General features: G+C 50.0%; 1 protein-coding gene across 1 annotated transcript; it reads left to right on the top strand.

Annotated features, from left to right (window-relative positions):
- Window positions 1-7,575: 7,575 nt before the first annotated feature.
- On the top strand, window positions 7,576-21,035 carry BIRC5 (baculoviral IAP repeat containing 5). The gene is made up of 4 exons (XM_050764508.1): window positions 7,576-7,805; window positions 8,058-8,167; window positions 9,743-9,860; window positions 19,151-21,035. The coding sequence occupies exons 1-4, from the start codon at window positions 7,695-7,697 to the stop codon at window positions 19,238-19,240; spliced, it is 429 nt and encodes a 142-aa protein (XP_050620465.1). The 5' UTR covers window positions 7,576-7,694; the 3' UTR covers window positions 19,241-21,035.
- The last annotated feature ends 765 nt before the right edge of the window (window positions 21,036-21,800 follow it).

Here is a 21,800-nt window from a genome sequence, read left to right as displayed (position 1 = left end):
AGCTTGTGAAAATCTCCAGGTCCTCCCTCTTCCCAGCCCGGATGGAGCTTCAGGGAGGCTCCAGGGAATGTCCACGAGTCAATGCTCAGAGATGCTGGGAGCCACCTGTAAGCCTCATCTGGCCCCTCTATCTGCTGACAGAACATGACAAAGATGACTTACCTCTAGCGTTTTTGTATGACCCACCAGCTAAGAATGGCATCACTTTTTTTTTTTTTTGGAGATGGAGTCTCACTCTGTCACCCAGCCTGGAGTGCAGTGGTGTGATCTCGGCTCACTGCAACCTCCACCTCCCAGGTTCAAGCAATTCTCCTGCCTCAGCCTCCCGAACAGCTGGGACTACAGGCGCCTGCCACCGCGCCCAGCCAGAATGGCATTATATTTTTAGATGGTTCATAAAGAAGCACAAAAAATATTATTTCATAACATGTAGAAATTACATAAAACTTAAATTTCCATGTTGATAAATAAAGTTGTATTGGGACACGGCCCTGTTCTTTCATTTACGTATTGACTAGGGCAGCTTTCCAGCTACAGGGCAGAGCAGAGTGGTGGTGACAGTGACCTCCTGGCCCGTACTGCCTGAGGCATTTCCTATCTGGCCCTTTTCAGGAAAAGTTTGCGGACCCCTGGGTAAGGGCTTCCCCAAGGCAGCTACCCTCCGCCTTCTGCTTCAGTCTCCTGTCTGCCCTGTCCTCCGTCTCCCTGACATTTGGGTCTGTCCCTGAATGCCCCAGGGTCTCAGCGTTGGGACCAACACCTTGACCTTGATGGGACAATGCTACCCACATGTAGGACAAGCTTCTGCTGCACCCCAAGAATGGTGTGCATGTCCCAAGAAGCCAGCTACATCCATCCACCACCCACCCCACCACACCGCCTCTTTCTCTCACACTGAATAGCATTCAAGAATTTCCACTGTGGGCCGGGCACGGTGGCTCATGCCTGTAATCCCAGCACTTTCGGAGGCCGAGACGGGCGGATCACGAGCCGAGAGCTACATCCATGAAACCCCGTCACCACTAAAAATACCAGCCGGGCGAGGTGGCGGGCCCTGTACCCCAGCACTCCGGAGGCTGACAGGAGAATGGCGCAAACCCTCTTTTCTCCGGCCACTCACTCCTGAATAGAGCAAGACTCCATTCAAAAAGAAAAAAAAAAAAAAAGAATTTCCACTGTGGGCCGGGCACGGTGGCTCATGCCTGTAATCCCAGCACTTTCGGAGGCCAAGGTGGGCGAATCACCTGAGGTCAGGAGTTCAAGACCAGCCTGGCCAACATGGCAAAACCCTGTCTCTACTAAAAATACAAAAATTAGCCAGGTGTGGTGGTGCACACCTGTAATCCTAGATACTTGGGAGGCTGAGGCAGGAGAATCACTTGAATCCAGGAGGCGGAGGTTGCAGTGAGCTGAGACTGTGCCCCTGCACCCCAGCCTGGGTGACAGAGCCAGACTCCATCTCAAAGAAAAAAAAAAAAAAAAACAACAATTTCTACTGTGTGTGTGCAGCAAGCCATCATGACACACATTTACCTGTGTAACAAACCTGCACATCCTACACATATACCCTGGAACTTAAAGTAAAAGTTGGGGGGAAAAAAATAGAATTTCCACTGTGACGTTATTGAGTATGGCAAAAACACAAGAAACAGCCTAGTGTTCATTAGGGCATAAACGCATTCAAGCAGCATCAAACCCTGCAGCCATTACAAAGAGATCTATGTTGACCACGTGGAATATCTCCAAGAGCCACAATAGCCTCTCTTATCCACGGGATTCACTCCAAGACCTTCTGAAACCATGGATAATACTGAACCCTGTGTACACTATGTTCTTTCCTGTATATACATACCTATGATAAAGTTTAATTTATAAACTGGCAAATGGTATGAAGTATTCCTTCTAGGAGATTAACAATAACTAATAAAATAGAATGATTATAACAATATACTGTGATCAAAGTTATGCGAAGCCGGGCGCTGTGGCTCAAGCCTTTAATACCAGCATTTTGGGAGGCTGAAGCGGGTGGATCACCTGAGGTCAGGAGTTCGAGACCAGCCTGGCCAACATGACAAAACCCCATCTCTACTAAAGATACAAAAATTAGGCCGGGCGCGGTGGCTCACGCCTGTAATCCCAGCACTTCGGGAGGCCAAGGCAGGCGGATCACAAGGTCAGGAGATCGAGATCATCCTGGCTAACACAGTGAAACCCCATCTCTACTAAAAATACAAAAAATAAGCCGGGCATGATGGCGGGCACCTGTAGTCCCAGCTACTCCGGAGGCTGAGGCAGGAGAAGGGCGTGAACCCAGGAGGCAGAGCTTGCAGTGAGCCGAGATCATGCCACTGCACTCCAGCCTGGGCTACAGAGTGAGACTCCATCGCAAAAAAAAAAAAAAAAAAAGATACAAAAATGAGCTGGGCATGGTGGCGGGAGCCTGTAATCCCAGCTACTTGGGAGGTTGAGGCAAGAGAATCACTTGAATCTGGGAGGTGGAGGTGGCAGTGAGCTAAGATGGCACCATTGCACTCCAGCCTGGGCAACAGAGCGAGACTCCATCTCAAAACAAAACAAACAAACAAAGTTATGGGGTCGCTGTCTTTCTCTCAAAATATTCTTTTTTTGGCGGGACATGATGGCTCATGCCTGTAATCCTGGCACTTTGAGAGGCTGAGGTGGGTGGATCACCTGAGGTCAGGAGTTCAAAACCAGCCTGGCCAACATGGTGAAACCCTGTCTCTACTAAAAATACAAAAAATTAGCTGGGCATGGTGGTGCAGGCCTGTAATCCCAGTTACTTGGGAGGCTGAAACAGGAGAATCACTCGAAGTTGGGAGCCGGGGGTTGCAGTGAGCTGAGATCATGCCACTGGATTCTAGCCTGGGCAACAGAGTGAGACTCCGTCTTAAAAAAAAAAAAAGAAAAGAAAAGAAAAAGAAAAAAAAAGTCCTCTTTTTTTTTTTTTTGAGACTGGGTCTCACTCTTTCTCCCTGGCTGGAGTACAGTGGCCCAATCATGGCTCACTGCAGCTTTGACCTCCCAGGATCAAGTGATCCTCCCACCTCAGCCTCCAGAGTAGCTGGGACTATAGGTGCATGCCCGACTAATTTTTTTTTTTTGAGATGGAGTTTCACTCTTGTTGCTCTAGCTGGAATGCAATGGCTGGATCTCAGCTCACTGCAACGTCTGCCTCTTAGATTCAAGCGATTCTCATGCCTCACCCTCCCGAGTAGTTGGGATTACAGATGCTCACCACCATGCCCAGCTAATTTTTTGTATTTTTAGTGGAGACAGGGTTTCACCATGTTGGCCAGGCTAGTCTCAAACTCCTGATCTCAGGTGATCCACCTGCCTCAGCCTCCCAAAGTGCTGGGATTACAGGCGTGAGCCACTGGGCATGGCCTTGCCTGGCTAATTTTTTAAAAATTTTATAGAGATGGGGTCTCACTGTGTTGCCCAGGCTGATCTTGAACTCCTAGGTTCAAGGGATCCTCCCTCCTTGGTCTCCCAAAGTGCTGAGATTACAGGCATGAGCCACTGCCCCGAGCTGGGAAATACTTTTTTTTTTTTTTTTTTTTTTTTGAGACAGAGTCTCACTCTGTCACCCAGGCTGAAGTGCAGTGGCGCTATCTCGGCTCACTGGAAGCTCCGCCTCCTGGGTTCATGCCATTCTCCTTAGCCTCCCGAGTAGCTGGGACTACAGGCACCCGCCACCACACCAGCTAAATTTTTGTATTTTCTTTTTTAGTACAGACGGAGTTTCACTGTGTTAGCCAGGATGGTCTCGATCTCCTGACCTCATGATCCACCTGCCTCGGCCTCCCAAAGTGCTGGGATTACAGGGGTGAGCCACTGCGCCCGGCTGGGAAATAATTTTTTAAGCCAGGGCAAGGTGAATCTGAAATGCCATTTGAGGAAAGATCTGTTCGCCTGATGCCCTGTTTCAGCCTGGGTGGACAGGACAGCATCTGCCAGCTCCGGGAAGCACTGCAGATGGGAAGAGGCTTGGCCACTCTCCAAAGGTGGCAGGAGTTGGAGTGGGTGAACTGAAGGTAAGGAGAATCTAGGAGTTGGGGAACCTGGAGACAGGTTACCTGGCAGGGCTTAGGGCTGACACCCCCACAGATACAGTTCTGTTCACTGGGGCTGAAACATAAGAGGAACCCAACTGTTGTGGGAGGAAAAGACCCTTCTGCCCTTTCCTTTTTTCTTTTTCATTTTTTTCGAGGCAGAGTCCCTCTCTGTTGCCCAGGCTGGAGTGCAGGGGCACAATCTCGGCTCACTGCCACCTCCGCCTCCCGGGTTCAAGAGATTCTCCTACCTCAGCCTCCCGAGTAGCTGGGACTACAGGCGCGCACCACATGCCCAGCTAATTTTTGTATTTTTAGTAGAGACAGGGTTTCACCATATTGGCCAGGCTGGTCTTGAACTCCTGACCTTGTGATCCACCTGTCTCAGCCTCCCAAAGTCCTGGGATTACAGGCATGAGCCACTGTGCCCGGCCTGACCCCTCTGCCCTTTCAAAACAATGTTCGTTCTCTCACAGTCTTCTTTTATCATATTAAGTCCACGCCGCAGGACTATTTTGTCCAGTGAATGCTATGCAAATATTTCATGCACCTGCTGGTCACAGGAATGATATGTACTTGGTACGCACTGATCGTACCTTGGTGTGGGAGAAGAGGGGGGAAGGAAGCAAAGAACAGCCCCCTCCTTTCCTGGTGCACCTTCAGATGTGCCGATGGGGCTCAGACTCACTGCAGATGGCCCCCTTCCCAGAGACAGGGGAGGATTCTCCACCCACTCCCCAGCCTCCAGGACCATCCTGAATCACGCCTTCAAGCACTCAAGTTATTATGCGTCTAGACACGTGGATATATTCAAGCTGGGCACAGCACAGCAGCCCCACCCCAGGTGGCTTAAGTCAGAGCTGGAGTCCAAAGAGACCACATCCCAAGGGACTGTGTGGGGGTTGGGGCACACAGGCCACTGCTTCCCCCCGTCTTAGGCACTCCTGAAGTCAGCCTCACTCTGCCTCTCGGGGATTTCTTTTTTTTTTTTTTTTTTTTTTTGAGACGGAGTCTCGCTCTGTCGCCCAGGCTGTAGTGCAGTGGCACGGTCTCGGCTCACTGCAAGCTCTGCCTCCTGGGTTCACGCCATTCTCCTGCCTCAGCCTCCCGAGTAGCTGGGGCTACAGGCGCCCACCACCTCGCCCGGCTAGTTTTTTGTATTTTTAGTAGAGACGGGGTTTCACCATGTTAGCCAGGATGGTCTCGATCTCCTGACCTCGTGATCCGCCCGTCTCGGCCTCCCAAAGTGCTGGGATTACAGGCTTGAGCCACCATGCCTGGCCTTCTCGGGGATTTCAAATGCGCTGAGACTCCAGCACTTTTGCAGAAGCTCCTTCTGGTCCTGACTTGCACCCGGATGCTGTGGGGCTGCAGCTGCTGCTTGGGTTCAGGAGGATGCTGGGGGCCCGGTGCCCATGAGCTTTTGAAGCTCCTGGAACTCGGTTTTGAGGGTGTTCAGGTCCAGGTGGACACCTGGGCTGTCCTTGTCCATGCATTTGATGACACTGTGTGCAGAAGTGGAAAGGAGTTGTTCCCTTCCTCCCTCCTGAGGGCAGGCAACTGCTGTGGGTGCCAGTGGAGGTGATGTGTTCTTGGTCTGTGCCCAGTGGCCACCCCAGCAGAAGCTATGGTGGTTCCAGGGACCAGTTAGCGAGCCAATCAGTGGGACCCAGGGACGGCCTACCAAAGTTAACTGGATTTGATAACTGTAGCAAAGTTGTTTCCTGATTTTGATGATTGTGCTGTGGTTGTGTGAGAGAATGAAGTATTCCGGGGTAGTGTGGTAATGCCTTCAACTTACAAACGGTTCAGGTAAACCACCCATATATGTACACATATATGCATATGATATATACACATACAGGGATGTGTGTGCGTTCATATATATGGGGGGAGAGAGAGAGAGAGGGAGAGAAAGGAGGTCAGGGAGAGGGAGAGAGAAAGAGGAGACACAGAAGGAGACAGCGAGAGAGTGGGGAGTAGAGAGAGGGTAAGGATAAGAGAGAGGGAGAGGAGGAAAGAGAGGCAGGAGGAAGCAGAATGTTAAAGGGAATAGGCAAAACATAAACAGAAAATCTGGGTGAAGGGTATATGAGTATTCTTTGCACTATTCTTGCAATTATCTTTTATTTAAATTGACATCAGGCCGAGTGCAGTGGCTCACGTCTGTGATCCCAGCACTTTGGGAGGCTGAGGCAGGCAAATCACCTGAGGTCAGGAGTTTGAGACCAGCCTGGCAAACATGACGAAACCCCGTCTCTACTAAAAATACAAAAATTAGCCTGGTGTAGTGGTGCGCGCCTGTAATCCCAGCTACTTGGGAGGCTGAAGCAGGAGAATCACTTGAACCAGGGGGGCAGGAGGAGGTTGCAGGAGGAAGTTGCAGTGAACTGAGATCATGCCACTGCATTGCAGCCTGGGCGATAGAGCAAGACTCAGTTTCAAATAAATAAATATCAAAATAAAAAGTTACTGTGTTAAAGAGTAGGGGCAGGGTGGGAGGATGGGGGTGGGGAAAGGTTGCTAAAATATATCAATAAATAAATAAACCCCAAAATGAAAAAGAGAGTGGGGGCACCAGGCCTACGTGGGACTGGAGGGCTGATGGGACCAGGCCTCTTCTCTCTGGCCAGAGAACCCAAGAAGTGAGCAGATGTGAGCGGTGCGGAGCTGGGCATTAGAGGTCCAGCACACCCTGTTCCAAAGCAGAGGACACAATCATTTTTTTTTTAATAGGCTGCAGGACTTACTGTTGGTGGGACGCCCTGCTTTGCAAAGGGAAAGGAGGAGTTTGCCCTGAGCACGGGCCCCCACCCTCCACTGGGCTTTCCCCAGCTCTCTTGTCTTCTTAGCATGGTGGTGGCCCAGTCCCTGGCCCCTGACTCCAGAAGGTGGCCCTCCTGGAAACCCAGGTCATGCAGTCAGCAATGTACTCACCGGGACAGCGATGTCTGCTGCACTCTGTCTCTCCCCTGTGCATTTGTCCTTCATGCCCGTCTGGAGTGGTTGGTTTTTGCAGAGGTGGTGCCCTGTAAAGCCCTCCTGTCTGACTTTTTTTTTTTTTTTAAGACTGAGTTTCATTCTTGTTGCCCAGGCTGGAGTGCAATGGCACAATCTCAGCTCACTGCAACCTCTGCCTCCCGGGTTCAAGCGATTCTCCTGCCTCGGCCTCCTGAGTATTTGGGATAACAGGCATGCACCACCACGCCCGGCTAATGTTTGTATTTTTAGTAGAGACAAGGTTTCACCATGATGGCCAGGCTGGTCTTGAACTCCTGGCCTCAAGTGATGCTCCTGCCTAGGCCTCCCAAAGTGTTGGGATTACAGGCGTGAGCCACTGCACCCGGCCTGCACGCGCTCTTTGAAAGCAGTCGAGGGGGCGCTAGGTACGGGCAGGGACGAGCTGGCGCGGGGTTGCTGGGTGCACAGACAGCACGGGCAGAGCCGCGCGGCGGGAGGACTACAACTCCCGGCACGCCCCGCGCCTCCCCGCCTCTACTCCCAGAAGGCCGCGGGGGGTGAACCGCCTAAGAGGGCGTGCGCTCCCGACATGCCCCGCGGCGCGCCATTAACCGCCAGATTTGAATCGCGGGACCCGTTGGCAGAGGTGGCGGCGGCGGCATGGGTGCCCCGACATTGCCCCCTGCCTGGCAGCCCTTTCTCAAGGACCACCGCATCTCTACATTCAAGAACTGGCCCTTCTTGGAGGGCTGCGCCTGCACCCCGGAGCGGGTGAGACTGCCCGGCCTCCTGGGGTCCCCCAGACCCGCCTTGCCCTTTCCCTAGCGAGGCCACTGTAACTGGGCCCCGGGGGTACGAGCCGCCCTCCCCTCCCCGTCCTATCCCCAGCGAGGCCACTGTGGCTGGGCACCTTGGGTCCGAGCCGCCCTCCCCTCCTTACTTTGTCCCCATCGAGGCCTTCGTGGCTGGGCCTCGGGGTTCCGGGCTGCCGAGTCCACTCACGAGCTGTGCTGTCCTTTGCAGATGGCCGAGGCTGGCTTCATCCACTGCCCCACTGAGAACGAGCCAGACTTGGCCCAGTGTTTCTTCTGCTTCAAGGAGCTGGAAGGCTGGGAGCCGGATGACGACCCCATGTAAGTCTTCTCTGGCCAGCCACGATGGGCTTTGTTTTGAACTGAGCTGTCAAAAGATTTGAATTGTGAAGACACTTAGTATGAGAGGGTTGCTTTTCAGCCTCAATGCTTCTTAAACGGCTGTTTTGAACGGATACCTCTCTATATGCTGGTGCCTTGGTGATGCTTACAACCTGATTAAATTTCATTTGACCAAAATGCCCTTAGGGTGGATGTTAAAGTCTCATTCACATAAGATGCCTGATGCCTTTCATGTTCAATAGAATACATTAGCAGACCCTGTTGCTGTGAACTGCCAGAGATGTCCAAGTGCTTTTCTTGAGATTTTTTAAAAAAGTTTAATTGAAATATAACCCACACAGCACAAAAATTACCTTTTGAAAGTGTGCACTTCACACTTTGGGAGGCTGAGGTGGGTGGATCACCTGAGGTTAGGAGTTTGAGACCAGCCTGGCCAACATGGCGAAACCCCAGCTCTACTAAAAATACAGAAATTAGCCAGGCATGGTAGCACTCACCTGTAATCCCAGCTACTGGGGAGGCTGAGGCGGGAGAATCGCTTGAACCTGGGAGGCGGAGGTTGCAGTGAGCAGAGATTGTGCCATTGCACTCCAGCCTGGTCAACAGAGCGAGACTCCGTCATAAAAATAAAAAATTGAAAAAAAAAGAGAAAGAAAGAAAGCATGTACTTCAGTGTTGTTTTGGCTTTTTTTCTTCAAGATGCCTAGTTAATGACAATGACGTTCTGTACTCAGATGATGTCTGTCTTTCCACACTGTAATGCCATAACCTTTTCTCACCTTTTTTTCTGTCCGAATCAGTTGCTTCCACAACTTGAATTTTTTTCCCTTGAGAATCACCCCAGTTGTTTTTCTTGTTGGCCAGAAGAGAGTAGCTGTGTTTTTCTTCGCATGTTTGCTATGGTGGTTGTACTGCATCGCAGTAATCACTGGGAAAATATCAGTGGTATTCGTCTTGAAAATGAATAAGTGTTATCATATTTGCAGATTAGAGTTACAAATGGCTGTCCTTTTGGACTTTGGGTGGCCATGTTTTCATTGTAACACAGTTCTGGTAACGGTGATAATCAGCTATGCAGGGAGACTCCCCAAGCGGGAAATGAGAGTATGAGCTAGAGGGGTCCCTTGGGGAACCCTGGGCAATAATGGCCTTCTCTGCCCTTAATCCTTACAGTGGATTACATAACAATTCCAGTGAAATGAAATTACTTCAAACAGTTCCTTGAGAATGTTAGAGGGGTTTGACATGTAATTCCTTTGAACTTACACCATGTAACACTTTTCCAACTAACTGCTAAAGAAGTCCAGATAAAATAGATACATTAGCCACACAGATGTGGGGGGAGACGTCCACAGGGAGGAGACGGTGCTAAGAGGTGCCATATGGAAATGTGGCTTGGGCACAGCACGGATGCCATCAACTTCAGACTTGACGTCTTGCTCCTGAGGCAGAGCAGGGCGTGCCTGTGGAGGGCGCGGGGAGGTGGCCCGCTGGGAGTGGACTGCCACTTTAATCCCTTCAACTGCCTTTCCACTGTTGTTTTGATTTTTCTAGAGAGGAACATAAAAAGCATTCATCCGGTTGCGCTTTCCTTTCTGTCAAGAAGCAGTTTGAAGAATTAACCCTCGGTGAATTTTTGAAACTGGACAGAGAAAGAGCCAAGAACAAAATTGTATGTATTGGGAATAAGAACTGTTCAAACCCTATTCAATGTCTTTAGCACTAAACTACCTAGTCCCTCAAAGGGACTCTGTGTTTTCCTCAGGAAGCATTTTTTGTTTTTTTTTCTGAGACGGAGTTTCACTCTTGTTGCCCAGGCTGGAGTGCAGTGGCGCAATCTCACCTCACTGCAACCTCCGCCTCTTCAAGTGATTCTCCTACCTCAGCCTCCCAAGTAGCTGGGATTACAGGCACGTGCCACAACACCCAGCTAATTTTTGTATTTTTAGTAGAGATGGGGTTTCACCATGCTGGCCAGGCTGGTCTCAAACTCCTGACCTCATGGTTCGCCCACCTCAGCCTCCCAAAGTGCTGTGATTACAGGTGTGAACCACCGCACCTGGCTTTTTTTTTTTTTCTCTGAGACAGAGTTTCACTGTTGCCCAGGCTGGAGTGGAGTGGCATGATCTCGGCTCACTGCACCTTCTGCCTCCCGGGCTCAAGCGGTTTGCCTGCTTCAGCCTCCCAAGTAGCTGGGATTATAGGCATGTGCCACCACACCCAGCTAATTTTTGTATTTTTGATAGAGACGAGGTTTTGCCATGTTGGCCAGACTGATCTTGAACTCCTGACCTCAGGTGATCCGCCCACCTCGGCCTCCCAGAGTGCTGGGATTACAGGTGTGAGCCATCACGACCGGACTCAGGAAGTATTTTTATTTTTATATTTATTTATTTATTTATTTGAGATGGAGTCTTGCTCTGTCGCCCAGCCTGGAGTGCAGTGACGTGATCTCGGCTCACTGCAAGCTCCACCTCCCTGGGTCAAGCCATTCTCCTGCCTCAGCCTCCCTAGTAGCTGGGACTACAGGCACCCGCCACCATGCCCAGCTAATTTTTTTGTATTTTTAGTAGAGACAGGGTTTCGCCGTGTTAGCCAGGATGATCTTGATCTCCTGACCTCGTGATCCGCCCACCTCGGCCTCCCAAAGTGCTGGGATTACAGGCGTGAGCCACCGCACCCGGCTGTTTTTATTTTTTTGAGACAGGGACTCACTCTGTCACCTGGGTTGCAGTGTAGTGGTACCCCATAGCTCACTGCAGCCTCAAACTCCTGAGCTCAAGTGATCCTCCCGCCTCATCCTCCCAAGTAATTGTGACTACAGGCACACCCCACCATGCCCACCTGCTTTATTTATTTATTTACTTATTTTTGTAGAGATGAGGGTTCCCTATGTCGTCCAGGCTGGTCTCGAACTCCTGAGCTCAAGGGATCCTTTTGCCTTGGCCTCCCAAAGTGCTGAGATTACAGGCATGAGCTACCATACCCAGCTAGGAATCATTTTTAAAGCCCCTGGGATATATGTGTGATTTTAAAGCTCCTGGAGTGTGGCCAGGTGTGGTGGCTCACACCTGTAATCCCAGCACTTTGGGAGGCTGAGGCGGGCAAATCACTTGAGGTCAGGAATTTGAGACCAGCCTGGGCAACGTGATGAAACACCATCTCTACTAAAAATACACAAATTAGGCCGCGCGTGGTGGCTTACACCTGTAATCCCAGCACTTTGGGAGGCTGAGGTGGGCAGATCACTTGAGGTCAGGAATTTGAGACCAGCCTGGGCAACATGATGAAACACCATCTCTACTAAAAATACACAAATTAGCTGGGCATGGTGGTGGGCACTTGTAACCCCAGCTACTTGGGAGGCTAAGGCAGGATAATCTCTTAAACCCGGGAGGCAGAGGTTGCAGTGAGCCAAGATCGTGCCACTGCACACCAGCCTGGGCGACAGAGCAACAGTCTATCTCAGAAAAAAAAAAAAAAAGTTTGGCGCGGTGGCTCACGCCTGTAATCCCAGCACTTTGGGAGGCTAAGGCAGGCAGATCACGAGGTCAGGAGATTGAGACCATCCTCACCAACATGGTGAAACCCTGTCTCTACTAAAAATCCAAAAATTTATCTGGGCATGGTGATGTGCACCTGTAGTCCCAGCTACTTGGGAGGCTGAGGCAGGGGAATCGCTTGAACCTGGGAGGCGGAGGTTACAGTGAGCCGAGATAGCGCCACTACACTCCAGCCTGGCGACAGAGCAAGACTCTGTCTCAAAAAAGAAAAAAAAAAGCTCCTGGAATATGATCTTGGGGTTGTGTGGTCAGAAAAACATGTACCCTTAGTAAAGGTGTATTGAGCTTGAGGATCCTTGGTTGGTGGGGACGTTGTAACATTAGGATTGCCTTCCTGCCCTCAGTGAAAACCTACATGGGGTGTCACATGGCCACATGCTCCTGTGCTGGCAGTGGTGTGAACAGAGGTCTGGGGACACACAGTAGAGGGTATGTGGGGAAGGGGTAAAAAGAGGCAGCAGCCCATCAGGACCCAAAGGGTTTTCTGCAGGTGACTCCCTCCAGGCTCTTGTCCAGTTGTGCTGGGCTATTGTGACAGCAGAAGGTGAAGCCATGAGTCCACAAAAGGGGTGGCTCCCGAGCAGCCAGGGTGTGGAGCATGAGGCTTGCCAGAGAAGACTAGAGCTCCAGTTAAGGCAGAATTTTAGATTGACAAGGAATGCTTTTTTAGTATAAGCAAATGCCACATTTTGTGTCAGTATTTACTAGAAACTTAGTCATTTATCTGAAGTTGAAATGTAACTGGGCATTGTTTTTTTTTTTTTTTGAGACGGAGTCTCACTCTGTCACCCAGGCTTGAGTGCAGTGGTGCCATCTCGGCTCACTGCAACCTCTGCCTCCCGAGGTCAAGTGATTCTCCTACCTCAGCCTCCCAAGTAGCTGGGACTACAGGCACGCACCACCATGCCTGGCTAATTTTTGTATTTTTAGTAGAAACGGGGTTTCACCAAGCTGGCCAGGCAGGTCTTGAACTCCTGACCTCGTGATCTGCCCTCTTTAGCCTCCCAGAGTGCTGGGATTACAGGCATGAGCCGCCATGCCTGGCATTTTTTTTTTTTTTTTTTTTTTTTTTTGAGACGGAGTCTCGCTCTGTCACCCAGGCTGGAGTGCAGTGGCCGGATCTCAGCTCACTGCAAGCTCCGCCTCCCGAGTTCACGCCATTCTCCTGCCTCAGCCTCCCGAGTAGCTGGGACTATAGGCGCCCGCCACCTCGCCCGGCTAGTTTTTTGTATTTTTTAGTAGAGACGGGGTTTCACCATGTTAGCCAGGATAGTCTCGATCTCCTGACCTCGTGATCCACCCGTCTCAGCCTCCCAAAGTGCTGGGATTACAGGCTTGCCCCACCGCGCCGGGCCTTTTTTTTTTTTTTTTTTTTTCTAAGACAGAGTCTCACTCTGTCGCCCAGGCTGGAGTGCAGTGGCGCGATCTTGGCTCACTACAAGCTCCCCTTCCCGGGTTCACACCATTCTCTTACCTCAGCCTCCCGATTAGCTGGGACTATAGGCACCCACCACCACGTCCAGCTAATTTTTTTTGTTATATTTAGTAGAGATGGGGTTTCGTTTCACTGCGGTAGCCAGGATGGGCTCCATCTCCTGACCTCATGATCCGCTAATCTCGGCCTCCCAAAGTGCTGGGATTACAGGCGTGAGCCACCACGCCCAGCTTTTTCTTTTTTTTTTTGAGACAGAGTTTCGCTCTGTCACTCAGGCTGCAGTGCAGTGCACGCTGCCTCAGCCTCCCAAGTAGCTGGGATTAATGGCCCACGCCACCACGCCCAGCTAAATTTTTTGTATTTTTAGTAGAGACAGGGTTTCATCATGTTGGTCAGGCTGGTCTCAAACTCCTGACCTCAAGTGATCTGCCTGCCTCGGCCTCCCAAAGCTCTGGGATTCCAGGTGTGAGCTACTGCGCCCGGCCTGGGCGTCGAATATTCTTATTTCCTAAGTCTGGCAGCCCCACACAGAGTAAGTAATGGGGGTTCCATATCCTTGTAGCAAAGCCCTGGGCGGAGTCAGGAGACGTGACGCCAGTCGTGGTCACACTTTCCTTGCTAAATAGAGGTTAGACCCCCCCCGTCCCATGTTTTCTCAGGTTCCTTTTCAGCTTGAAAATTGTATTCCTTTTTAGAAATCAGCGTAAAATAATTATGTCCTTATATGTGGCTTTTTAAAAATTTGACACAGAGTGACACTCAGTCGCCCAGACTGGAGGGCGTTGGTGCGATCTTGGCTCACTGCGACCTCCATCGCCCAGGTTCAAGTGATTCTTGTGCCTCAGGCTCCCAAGTAGCTGGGATTATAGGTGTGTGCCACCAGGCCCAGCTAACTTTTGTATTTTTAGTAGAGACGGGGTTTTGCCATGTTGGCTAAGCCAGTCTCGAACTCTTGGCCTCAAGTGATCTGCCTGCCTTGGCCTCCCAAAGTGCTGGGATTACAGGCATGAACCACCACGCCTGGCCTCAATATAGTGGCTTTGAAGTGCTAAGGACTAAGATAGCGTTTTGTCAGGAAGAGGGAAGAGGCCAGTGGTGGGTGAAGCATGCTGTGGGAGAGCTCGTCACCCGGTTGAGGTTGTGGGAGCTGCAGCGTGGAAACTGGAAAGTGGGCTGGGGATCATCTTTTTCTGGGTCAGAGGTCAGCCAGCTTTTCTGTAGTGTGCCACAGACCATCCCTTAGCCCTCGTGGGTCACAGCCTCTGTTGCATATTGCCTTTTGTTGTAGTTTTTCACGACCTTTTAGAAACATAAAAAGCATTCTTAGCCCATGGGCTGGACAAAAAAAGGCCATGACGGGCTGGATGGATTTGGCCAGCAGGCCCTGGCTTGCCAAGCCCTGTTTTAGACAAGGAGCAGCTTGTGTGCCTGGAACCATCATGAGCACAGGGGAGGAGCAGAGGACGTGGAGGCGTGGGCTGGAAGCCAGGTCCCAGAGCGCTGAGAAAGACAGAGGGTTGTTGCCATTGCAAACAGAGCAACTGAAATCTGACACAGTCCAGTTCCAGAAAGCCCTGAAGTGCTGGTGGACGCTGCGGGGTGCTCTGCTCTAGGGTTACAGGGGTGAGGATGCAGTCTGGTGTGGGAAGTCGACTCACCTGTTTGAAGATGAGATTAAGAAAAGCAGATTTTCAGGATGTGTGAGCTGAAGGGGCAGGACGCAGAAGTAGAGGCCTCGGTCCCCGCAGGAGACCCCTCGGTCTCCATCTCCTGATAGACCCAGCCAGATTGGAATGAGGGGAGACATTCCAGCCTTTCAGAACAGTGGGGAGATTTAAAAAGCTGCTTGGCTTTTATTTTGAACTGTTTTTTGTTTTCCCCGATTCAGAATACAGAATACTTTTATGGATTTGTTTTTATTTAATTCTGAAACAATATAATTTTTTTTTTGAGACAGGGTCTTACTCTGTCACCCAGGCTGAGTGCAGTGGTGTGATCTTGGCTCACCTCAGCCTCAACCTCCTAGGCTCAAATGATCCTCCCACCTTAGCCTCCCAAGTAGCTGGGACCACAGGCACATGTGTTGTGCTATACAAATCCTGAAGACAAGGATGCTGTTGCTGGTGATGCTAGGGATTCCCAAGATCCCAGACTTAACGGCAGGTTGTCCCTGCCTGCTGCCTCACCAGGGTGCCAGGAAGGCGCTTCTGTGGAAGCTGAGGTCTGGCCACCCAGGGCGCTGCACGGGGTGCTGATTCTTGTTTCTGCTGCTGCCTTGGTGCTTAGCTTTTGAAACAATGAAATAAATTAGAACCGATGTGAAAATCGATTGGGGAATAAATTTAATGTGGAAATAAACAGCGCAACTTATTCATAATAGTTTACTTGATAAATACTTGCAATGAGGACAAAACAAAGCACTAGAAGGAGAGGTGAGTTGTAGACCTGGGTGGCAGGAGTTTTTTGTTTGTTTTCAGAGATGGGGTCTTGCTCTGTTGCTCAGGCTGAAGTACAGTGGCACAATCACAGCTCCCTATAGCCTTGACCTCCTGGACTCAAGCAATCCTCCTGCCTCAGCCTCCCCAGTAGCTGAGACTACAGGCACATGCTGCCATGCCTGGCTAATTTATTTATTTATGTATTTTTTTTTTTTTTTTTTTTTTTTTTTTTGAGACAGTCTCGCTCTGTCGCCCGGGCTGGAGTGCAGTGGCCGGATCTCAGCTCACTGCAAGCTCCGCCTCCCGGGTTTACGCCATTCTCCTGCCTCAGCCTCCCGAGTAGCTGGGACTACAGGCTCCTGCCACCTCGCCCAGCTAGTTTTTTGTATTTTTTAGTAGAGACGGGGTTTCACCGTGTTAGCCAGGATGGTCTTGATCTCCTGACCTCGTGATCCGCCCGTCTCGGCCTCCCAAAGTGCTGGGATTACAGGCTTGAGCCACTGTGCCTGGCCTAATTTTTTTTTTTTTTTTTTTTTTTTTTTTTTGAGATAGAGTTTCACTCTTGTCGCCCAGTCTGGAATACAATGGCATTTTCTCGGCTCGCTGCAACCTCTGCCTCCTGAGTAGCTGGGACTACAGGCGCCCACCACCACGTGTGGCTGATTTTTATATTTTTAGTAGAGACAGGGTTTCACCATCTTGGCCAGGCTGGTCTCGAATTCCTGACCTCAGGTGATCCACCCGCCTCAGCCTCCCAAAGTGCTGGGATTACAGGCATGAGCCACCGTGCCCAGCCCAAATTTTAAATTTTTTGTAGAGACAGTGGTCTTGGTACATTGCCCAAGGTGGTCTTGTACTTCTGGGCTCAACTGATCCTCCTGCTTTGGCCTCCCAAAGTGCTGGGGTTATGGGCTTGAGCCACCGCACCCAGCCAGAAGTTTTATCAGTGAGTTTTACAGGCGTGAGCCACTGCACCCGGCCTGTTTTGTTTTTCTTTTCTTTTTCTTTTTTTTTTTTTTTTTTTTTTGAGACAGTCTTGCCCTGTCACCCAGGCTGGAGTGCAATGGTGAGATCTTGCTCACTGCAGCCTCTGCCTCCTGGGTTCAAATGATTCTCCTGCCTCAGCCTCCTGAGTAGCTGGGATTACAGGCGCCCACCACCACACCCAGCTTAGTTTTGTATTTTTAGTAGAGACGGGGTTTCACCATGTTGGCCAGGCTGGTCTTGAACTCCTGACCTCATGATCTGCCCACCTCGGCCTCCCAAAGTGCTAGCATTACAGGTGTGAGCCACTGCGCCTGGCCTGTTTTGTTTTTCAATAGTGAGAGTTCTTGTGTTTGCTTTGCCCCTCCCTTTAGTGGAAAAATGTATAAAATGGAGATATTGACCTCCACATTGGGGTGGTTAAATTATAGTATGTATGCAAAGGAGCTTTGTTAATTTTATGCTTTTTTGAAAGTGAAGAAGAAACTGAATAATCTGTGTGTGTGTGTGTGTCTGTGTGTGTGTGTGTGTGTGTCTGTGTGTCTGTGTGTGTGTCTGTGTGTGTGTGTGTGTGTGTCTGTGTGTGTGTGTGTGTGTGTGTGTGTGTGTGTATATATATATATATATTTTTTTTTTAAAGCCATGGCTATCTTTCCATATCAGTAAAGGTGAGGCTCCCTGGGACTGCAGAGTTGTCCATCACAGTCCATTACAAGGTGCATTGTTGGGCCAGGTGCAGTGGCTTGTGCCTGAATCCCAGCACTTTGGGAGGCCAAGGCAGGAGGATTGATTGAGCCCAGGAGTTTTGAGGCGAGCCTGGGCAATGTGGCCAGACCTCATCTCTTCAAACAATTCACAAAAAATTAGCCAGGCATGGTGGCGTGTGCCTGTAGTCTCAACTACTCAGGAGGCTGGGGTGGGAGGATCACTTTGAGCCTTGGCGGTCAAAGCTGCAATAAGCCATAATCTTGCCAGTGCATTCCATCCTGGGGGACAGAGTGAGACCCTGTCTCTAAAAAAAAACAAAGGTGTACTGTTTTTTTCTTATCAATTTATTATTTTTAAATTTTCTTTCAATTAATAATTTACAAATTATAAATGTATATAAAAATAAATTATAAATTATTATACATGAGGTAAAACTTAGGATATATAAAGTACATATTGAAAAGTAATTTTTTGGCTGGGCGCAGTGGCTCACGCCTGTAATCCCAGCACTTTGGGAGGCCGAGGCAGGTAGATCACCTGAAGTCGGGAGTTCAACACCAGCCTGACCAACATGGAGAAACCTCGTGTCTATTAAAAATACAAAATTAGGCCGGGCGCGGTGGCTCAAGCCTGTAATCCCAGCACTTTGGGAGGCCGAGGCGGGCGGATCACAAGGTCAGGAGATCAAGACCACAGTGAAACCCCGTCTCTACTAAAAAATACAAAAAATTAGCCGGGCGCGGGGGTGGCGGGCGCCTGTAGTCCCAGCTACTCAGGAGGCTGAGGCAGGAGAATGGCGGGAACCCGGGAGGCGGAGCTTGCAGTGAGCCGAGATCGCGCCACTGCACTCCAGCCTGGGCAACAGCGTGAGACTCCGTCTCAAAAAAAAAAAAAAAAAAAAAAAAAAAAAAAAAAAAATACAAAATTAACCAGGCATGGTGGCGCATGCCTGTAATCCCAGCTACTCAGGAGGCTGTGGTAGGAGAATCTCTTGAACCCGGGAGGCGTTGCAGTGAGCTGAGATCACGCCTTTGCACTCCAGCCTGGGCAACAAAAGCAAAAGTCTGTCTCAAAAAAATAAAGTAATTTTTTTAAGGTAACCTCTATCAGAAAACAAATTTAACCCAATAAAGGTTTTTGTTTTTTAATGTAGCAGAGGAGTTAGGGTGAATAAAAAATATGATAGGGAAGGGGGTCCCTGGATTTGCTAATGTGATTGTCATTTGCCCTTTAGGAGAGAGCTCTGTTAGCAGAATGAAAAAATTGGAAGCCAGATTCAGGGAGGGACTGGAAGCAAAAAGAATTTCTGTTTGAGGAAGAGCCTGATGTTTGCCAGGATCTGTTTAACTGGACATGAAGAGGAAGGCTCTGGACTTCCCTCCAGGAGTTTCAGGAGAAAGCTAGGGCGGTGGTTAAGAGCAAAGCTCTGCCTAGACTAGCTAGATACCTAGACTAGCTGGGTACTTGGAGTGGCTGCTTCAGGCTGGACTTCGGTTTCCTCATCTGTATAGTAGAGAGATGGGAGCACCCACTGCAGGGTCACTGAGCATAAATCAGTCAATGGAGTGAAGCCGGTAGAATGGTGCTGGGTGCATACCAAGCACTCCGTCCATGTTTTCTGTTATTCGATGATTAGGAGGCAGCTGAAACTAGAGGAGTTGATCTGAAGCAGGATGTTTGTCCCAGGTAGCTGGGAATCTGCCCCAGCCCAGTGCCCAGTTGATTTAGGTGCCCTATCAGTGTTCCCTGATTGTTTTTTCCTTTGTCTTCTTATCTACAGGATGTGACTGGGAAGCTCTGGTTTCAGTGTCCTGTGTCTATTCTTTATTTCCAGGCAAAGGAAACCAACAATAAGAAGAAAGAATTTGAGGAAACTGCAAAGAAAGTGCGCTGTGCCATCGAGCAGCTGGCTGCCACGGACTGAGGCCTCTGGCTGGAGCTGCCTGGTCCCAGAGTGGTTGCACCACTTCCAGGGTTTATTCCCTGGTGCCACCAGCCTTCCTGTGGGACCCTTAGCAATGCCTTGGGAAAGGAGAAGATCAATATTTCACAATTAGATATTTCGGCTGTATCTTGTTTTGTCTTGAAAGTGGCACCAGAGGTGCTTCTACCTGTGCAGCGGGTGCTGCTGATAACAGTGACTGCCTCTCTCTCTCTCTTTTTTTTTTTTTTGGCTCATTTTTGTCTTCTTGATTCCCGGACTTACCAGGTGAGAAGTGGGGGAGGAAAAAGGCGGTGTCCGTTTTGCTAGAGCTGATGGCTTTGTTCACTTGGGCAGAGCCTTCCACAGTGAATGTGTCTGGACCTCATGTTGTTGAGGCTGTCACACAGTCCTGAGTGTGGACTTGGCAGGTGCCTGTTGAATCTGAGCTGCAGATTCCTCATCTGTCACGCCTGTGCTGCCTCAGAGGCCACTTTTTTTTTTTTTTTTTGGTAGATGCATGACTTGTGTGTGATGAGGAGGGGAATGGAGACAGAGTCTCCAGCTCCTCTACTGTTTCACAACGTGTCTGTCTTATTTTGTTTGAATTGTTAATTCACAGAATAGCACAAACTACAATTAAAACTAAGCACAAAGCCATTCTAAGTCATTGGGGAAACGGGGTGAACTTCAGGTGGACTTGGAGACAGAATAGAGTGATAGGAAGCGTCTGGCAGATACTCCTTTTGCCACTGCTGTGTGATTAGACAGGCCCAGTGAGCTGCAGGGCACATGCTGGCTGCTCCTCCCTGAGAAAAAGGCAGTGGCCTGAATCCTTTTTAAATGACTTGGCTCGATGCTGTGTGGGACTGGCTGGGCTGCTGCAGGCCGTGTGTCTGTCAGCCGGACCTTCACATCTGTCACGTTCTCCACACGGGGGAGGGATGCAGTCCGCCCAGGTCCCCGCTTTCTTTGGCAGCAGCAGCTCCCGCAGGGCTGAAGTCTGGCATAAGATGATGGATTGGATTCGCCCTCCTCCCTGTCACAGAGCTGCAGGGTGGATTGTTACAGCTTCGTTGGAAACCTCTGGAGGTCATCTCGGCTGTTCCTGAGAAATAAAAAGCCTGTCATTTCAAACACTGCTGTGGACCCTACTGGGTTTTTAAAATATTGTCAGTTTTTCATCGTCGGCCCTAGCCTGCCAACAGCCATCTGCCCAGATAGCCACAGTGAGGACGAGCATCCTAGCAGCGACGCAGTTGTCTGGGCGCTCACCAGAGCCACGAACCCCAGACCTGTTTGTATCATCCCGGCTCCTTCCGGGTAGAAACAACTGAAAATGCACTTCAGACCCACTTATTTCTGCCACATCTGAGTCGGCCTCAGACTTTTCCTCTAAACTTGGAGAATATCACAGTGGTTTTTGTTAGCAGAAAATGCACTCCAGCCTCTACTCATCTAAGCTGCTTATTTTTGATATTTGTACCAGTCTATAAATGGATGCTTCACTTTAATAACTTGCTTATAAATTGACTTTGTAGAGAAGCTGGAAAAAATGGTTTTGTCTTCAGCTCCTTTGCACGCCAGGCGGTGATGTGGATCTCGGCTTCTGTCAGCCTGTGCTGGGGGCGGGGCTGAGCGGGAGCCACCCCTCTCAGCCCGCCTGCTATGGCTATTCCTTAAAGGCCATTCTTAAAACCAGACCCTCATGGCTGCCAGCACCTGAAAGCTTCCTCAACATCTGTTAATAAAGCCGTAGGCCCTTGTCTGAGGGCAACCACTCAGACTTTCTTTCAGATTCGTGTCCATGTGTCCGTTTTCCAGGTTCTCTAAGTCAGAGTGGAGTGTGGGAAGGGTTGTGAATGGAGGCTTCTGGGCTGTGGGTGAAGTTCCAATGGCAAGTTAGAGCCCTTCGGGGCAACTGCCACCCTGGAAGGTAGAGACAGCAGTGCCTGCCACCAGAAGAGACCAGCAAGCCAAACTGGAGCCCCCACTGCAGGCTGTTGCCATGTGGAAAGAATAACACAATTGCCAATAAAGTCTAATGTGGTTTTATCTACTTTTTTTTTTTCCCCTGGAGACAAGGCCTTGCCCTCCCAGGCTGGAATGCAGTGGAATGAACAAAGCTCACCACAACCTCAAATTGTTGCGTTCAGGTGAACCTCCCACCTCAGCCTCCCAAATAGCTGGGACTACAGGTGCAGGCTGTCACACCTGGCTAATTGAAAAATTTTGTTTTGTTTAGATGGGATCTCACTTTGTTGCCCGGGCTGGTCTCAAACTCCTGCGCTCAAGTGATTGTCCTGCTTCAGCAATGGGATTGTTGGTATTATGGCCGGGAGCCACTGTGCCTGGCCTAGCTACCATTTTTTTTTTTTTTTTTTTTTTTGAGACGGAGTCTTTCTCTGTCGCCCAGCCTGGGGTGCAGTGGCTGGATCTCAGCTCACTGCAAGCTCCAACTCCCGGGTTTATGCCATTCTCCTGCCTCAGCCTCCCAAGTAGCTGGGACTACAGGCGCCCGCCACCTCGCTGGCTAGTTTTTTGTATTTTTTAGTAGAGACGG

This window comes from Macaca thibetana, chromosome 16, assembly GCF_024542745.1.
Source record: "Macaca thibetana thibetana isolate TM-01 chromosome 16, ASM2454274v1, whole genome shotgun sequence".
In the NCBI taxonomy this organism is placed as follows: domain Eukaryota; kingdom Metazoa; phylum Chordata; class Mammalia; order Primates; family Cercopithecidae; genus Macaca; species Macaca thibetana.
The sequence above is the reverse complement of the archived record's forward strand: the minus strand, read 5'-3'. Positions and strand labels throughout refer to the sequence as shown.

Coding starts and splice junctions, on each gene's coding strand:
- BIRC5 (XM_050764508.1), top strand. CDS start 7,695: ATGGGTGCCCCGACATTGCCCCCTGCCTGGCAGCCCTTTCTCAAGGAC. Junction 7,806..8,057: donor GCGCCTGCACCCCGGAGCGG/GTGAGACTGCCC, acceptor TGTCCTTTGCAG/ATGGCCGAGGCTGGCTTCAT. Junction 8,168..9,742: donor GAGCCGGATGACGACCCCAT/GTAAGTCTTCTC, acceptor TGATTTTTCTAG/AGAGGAACATAAAAAGCATT.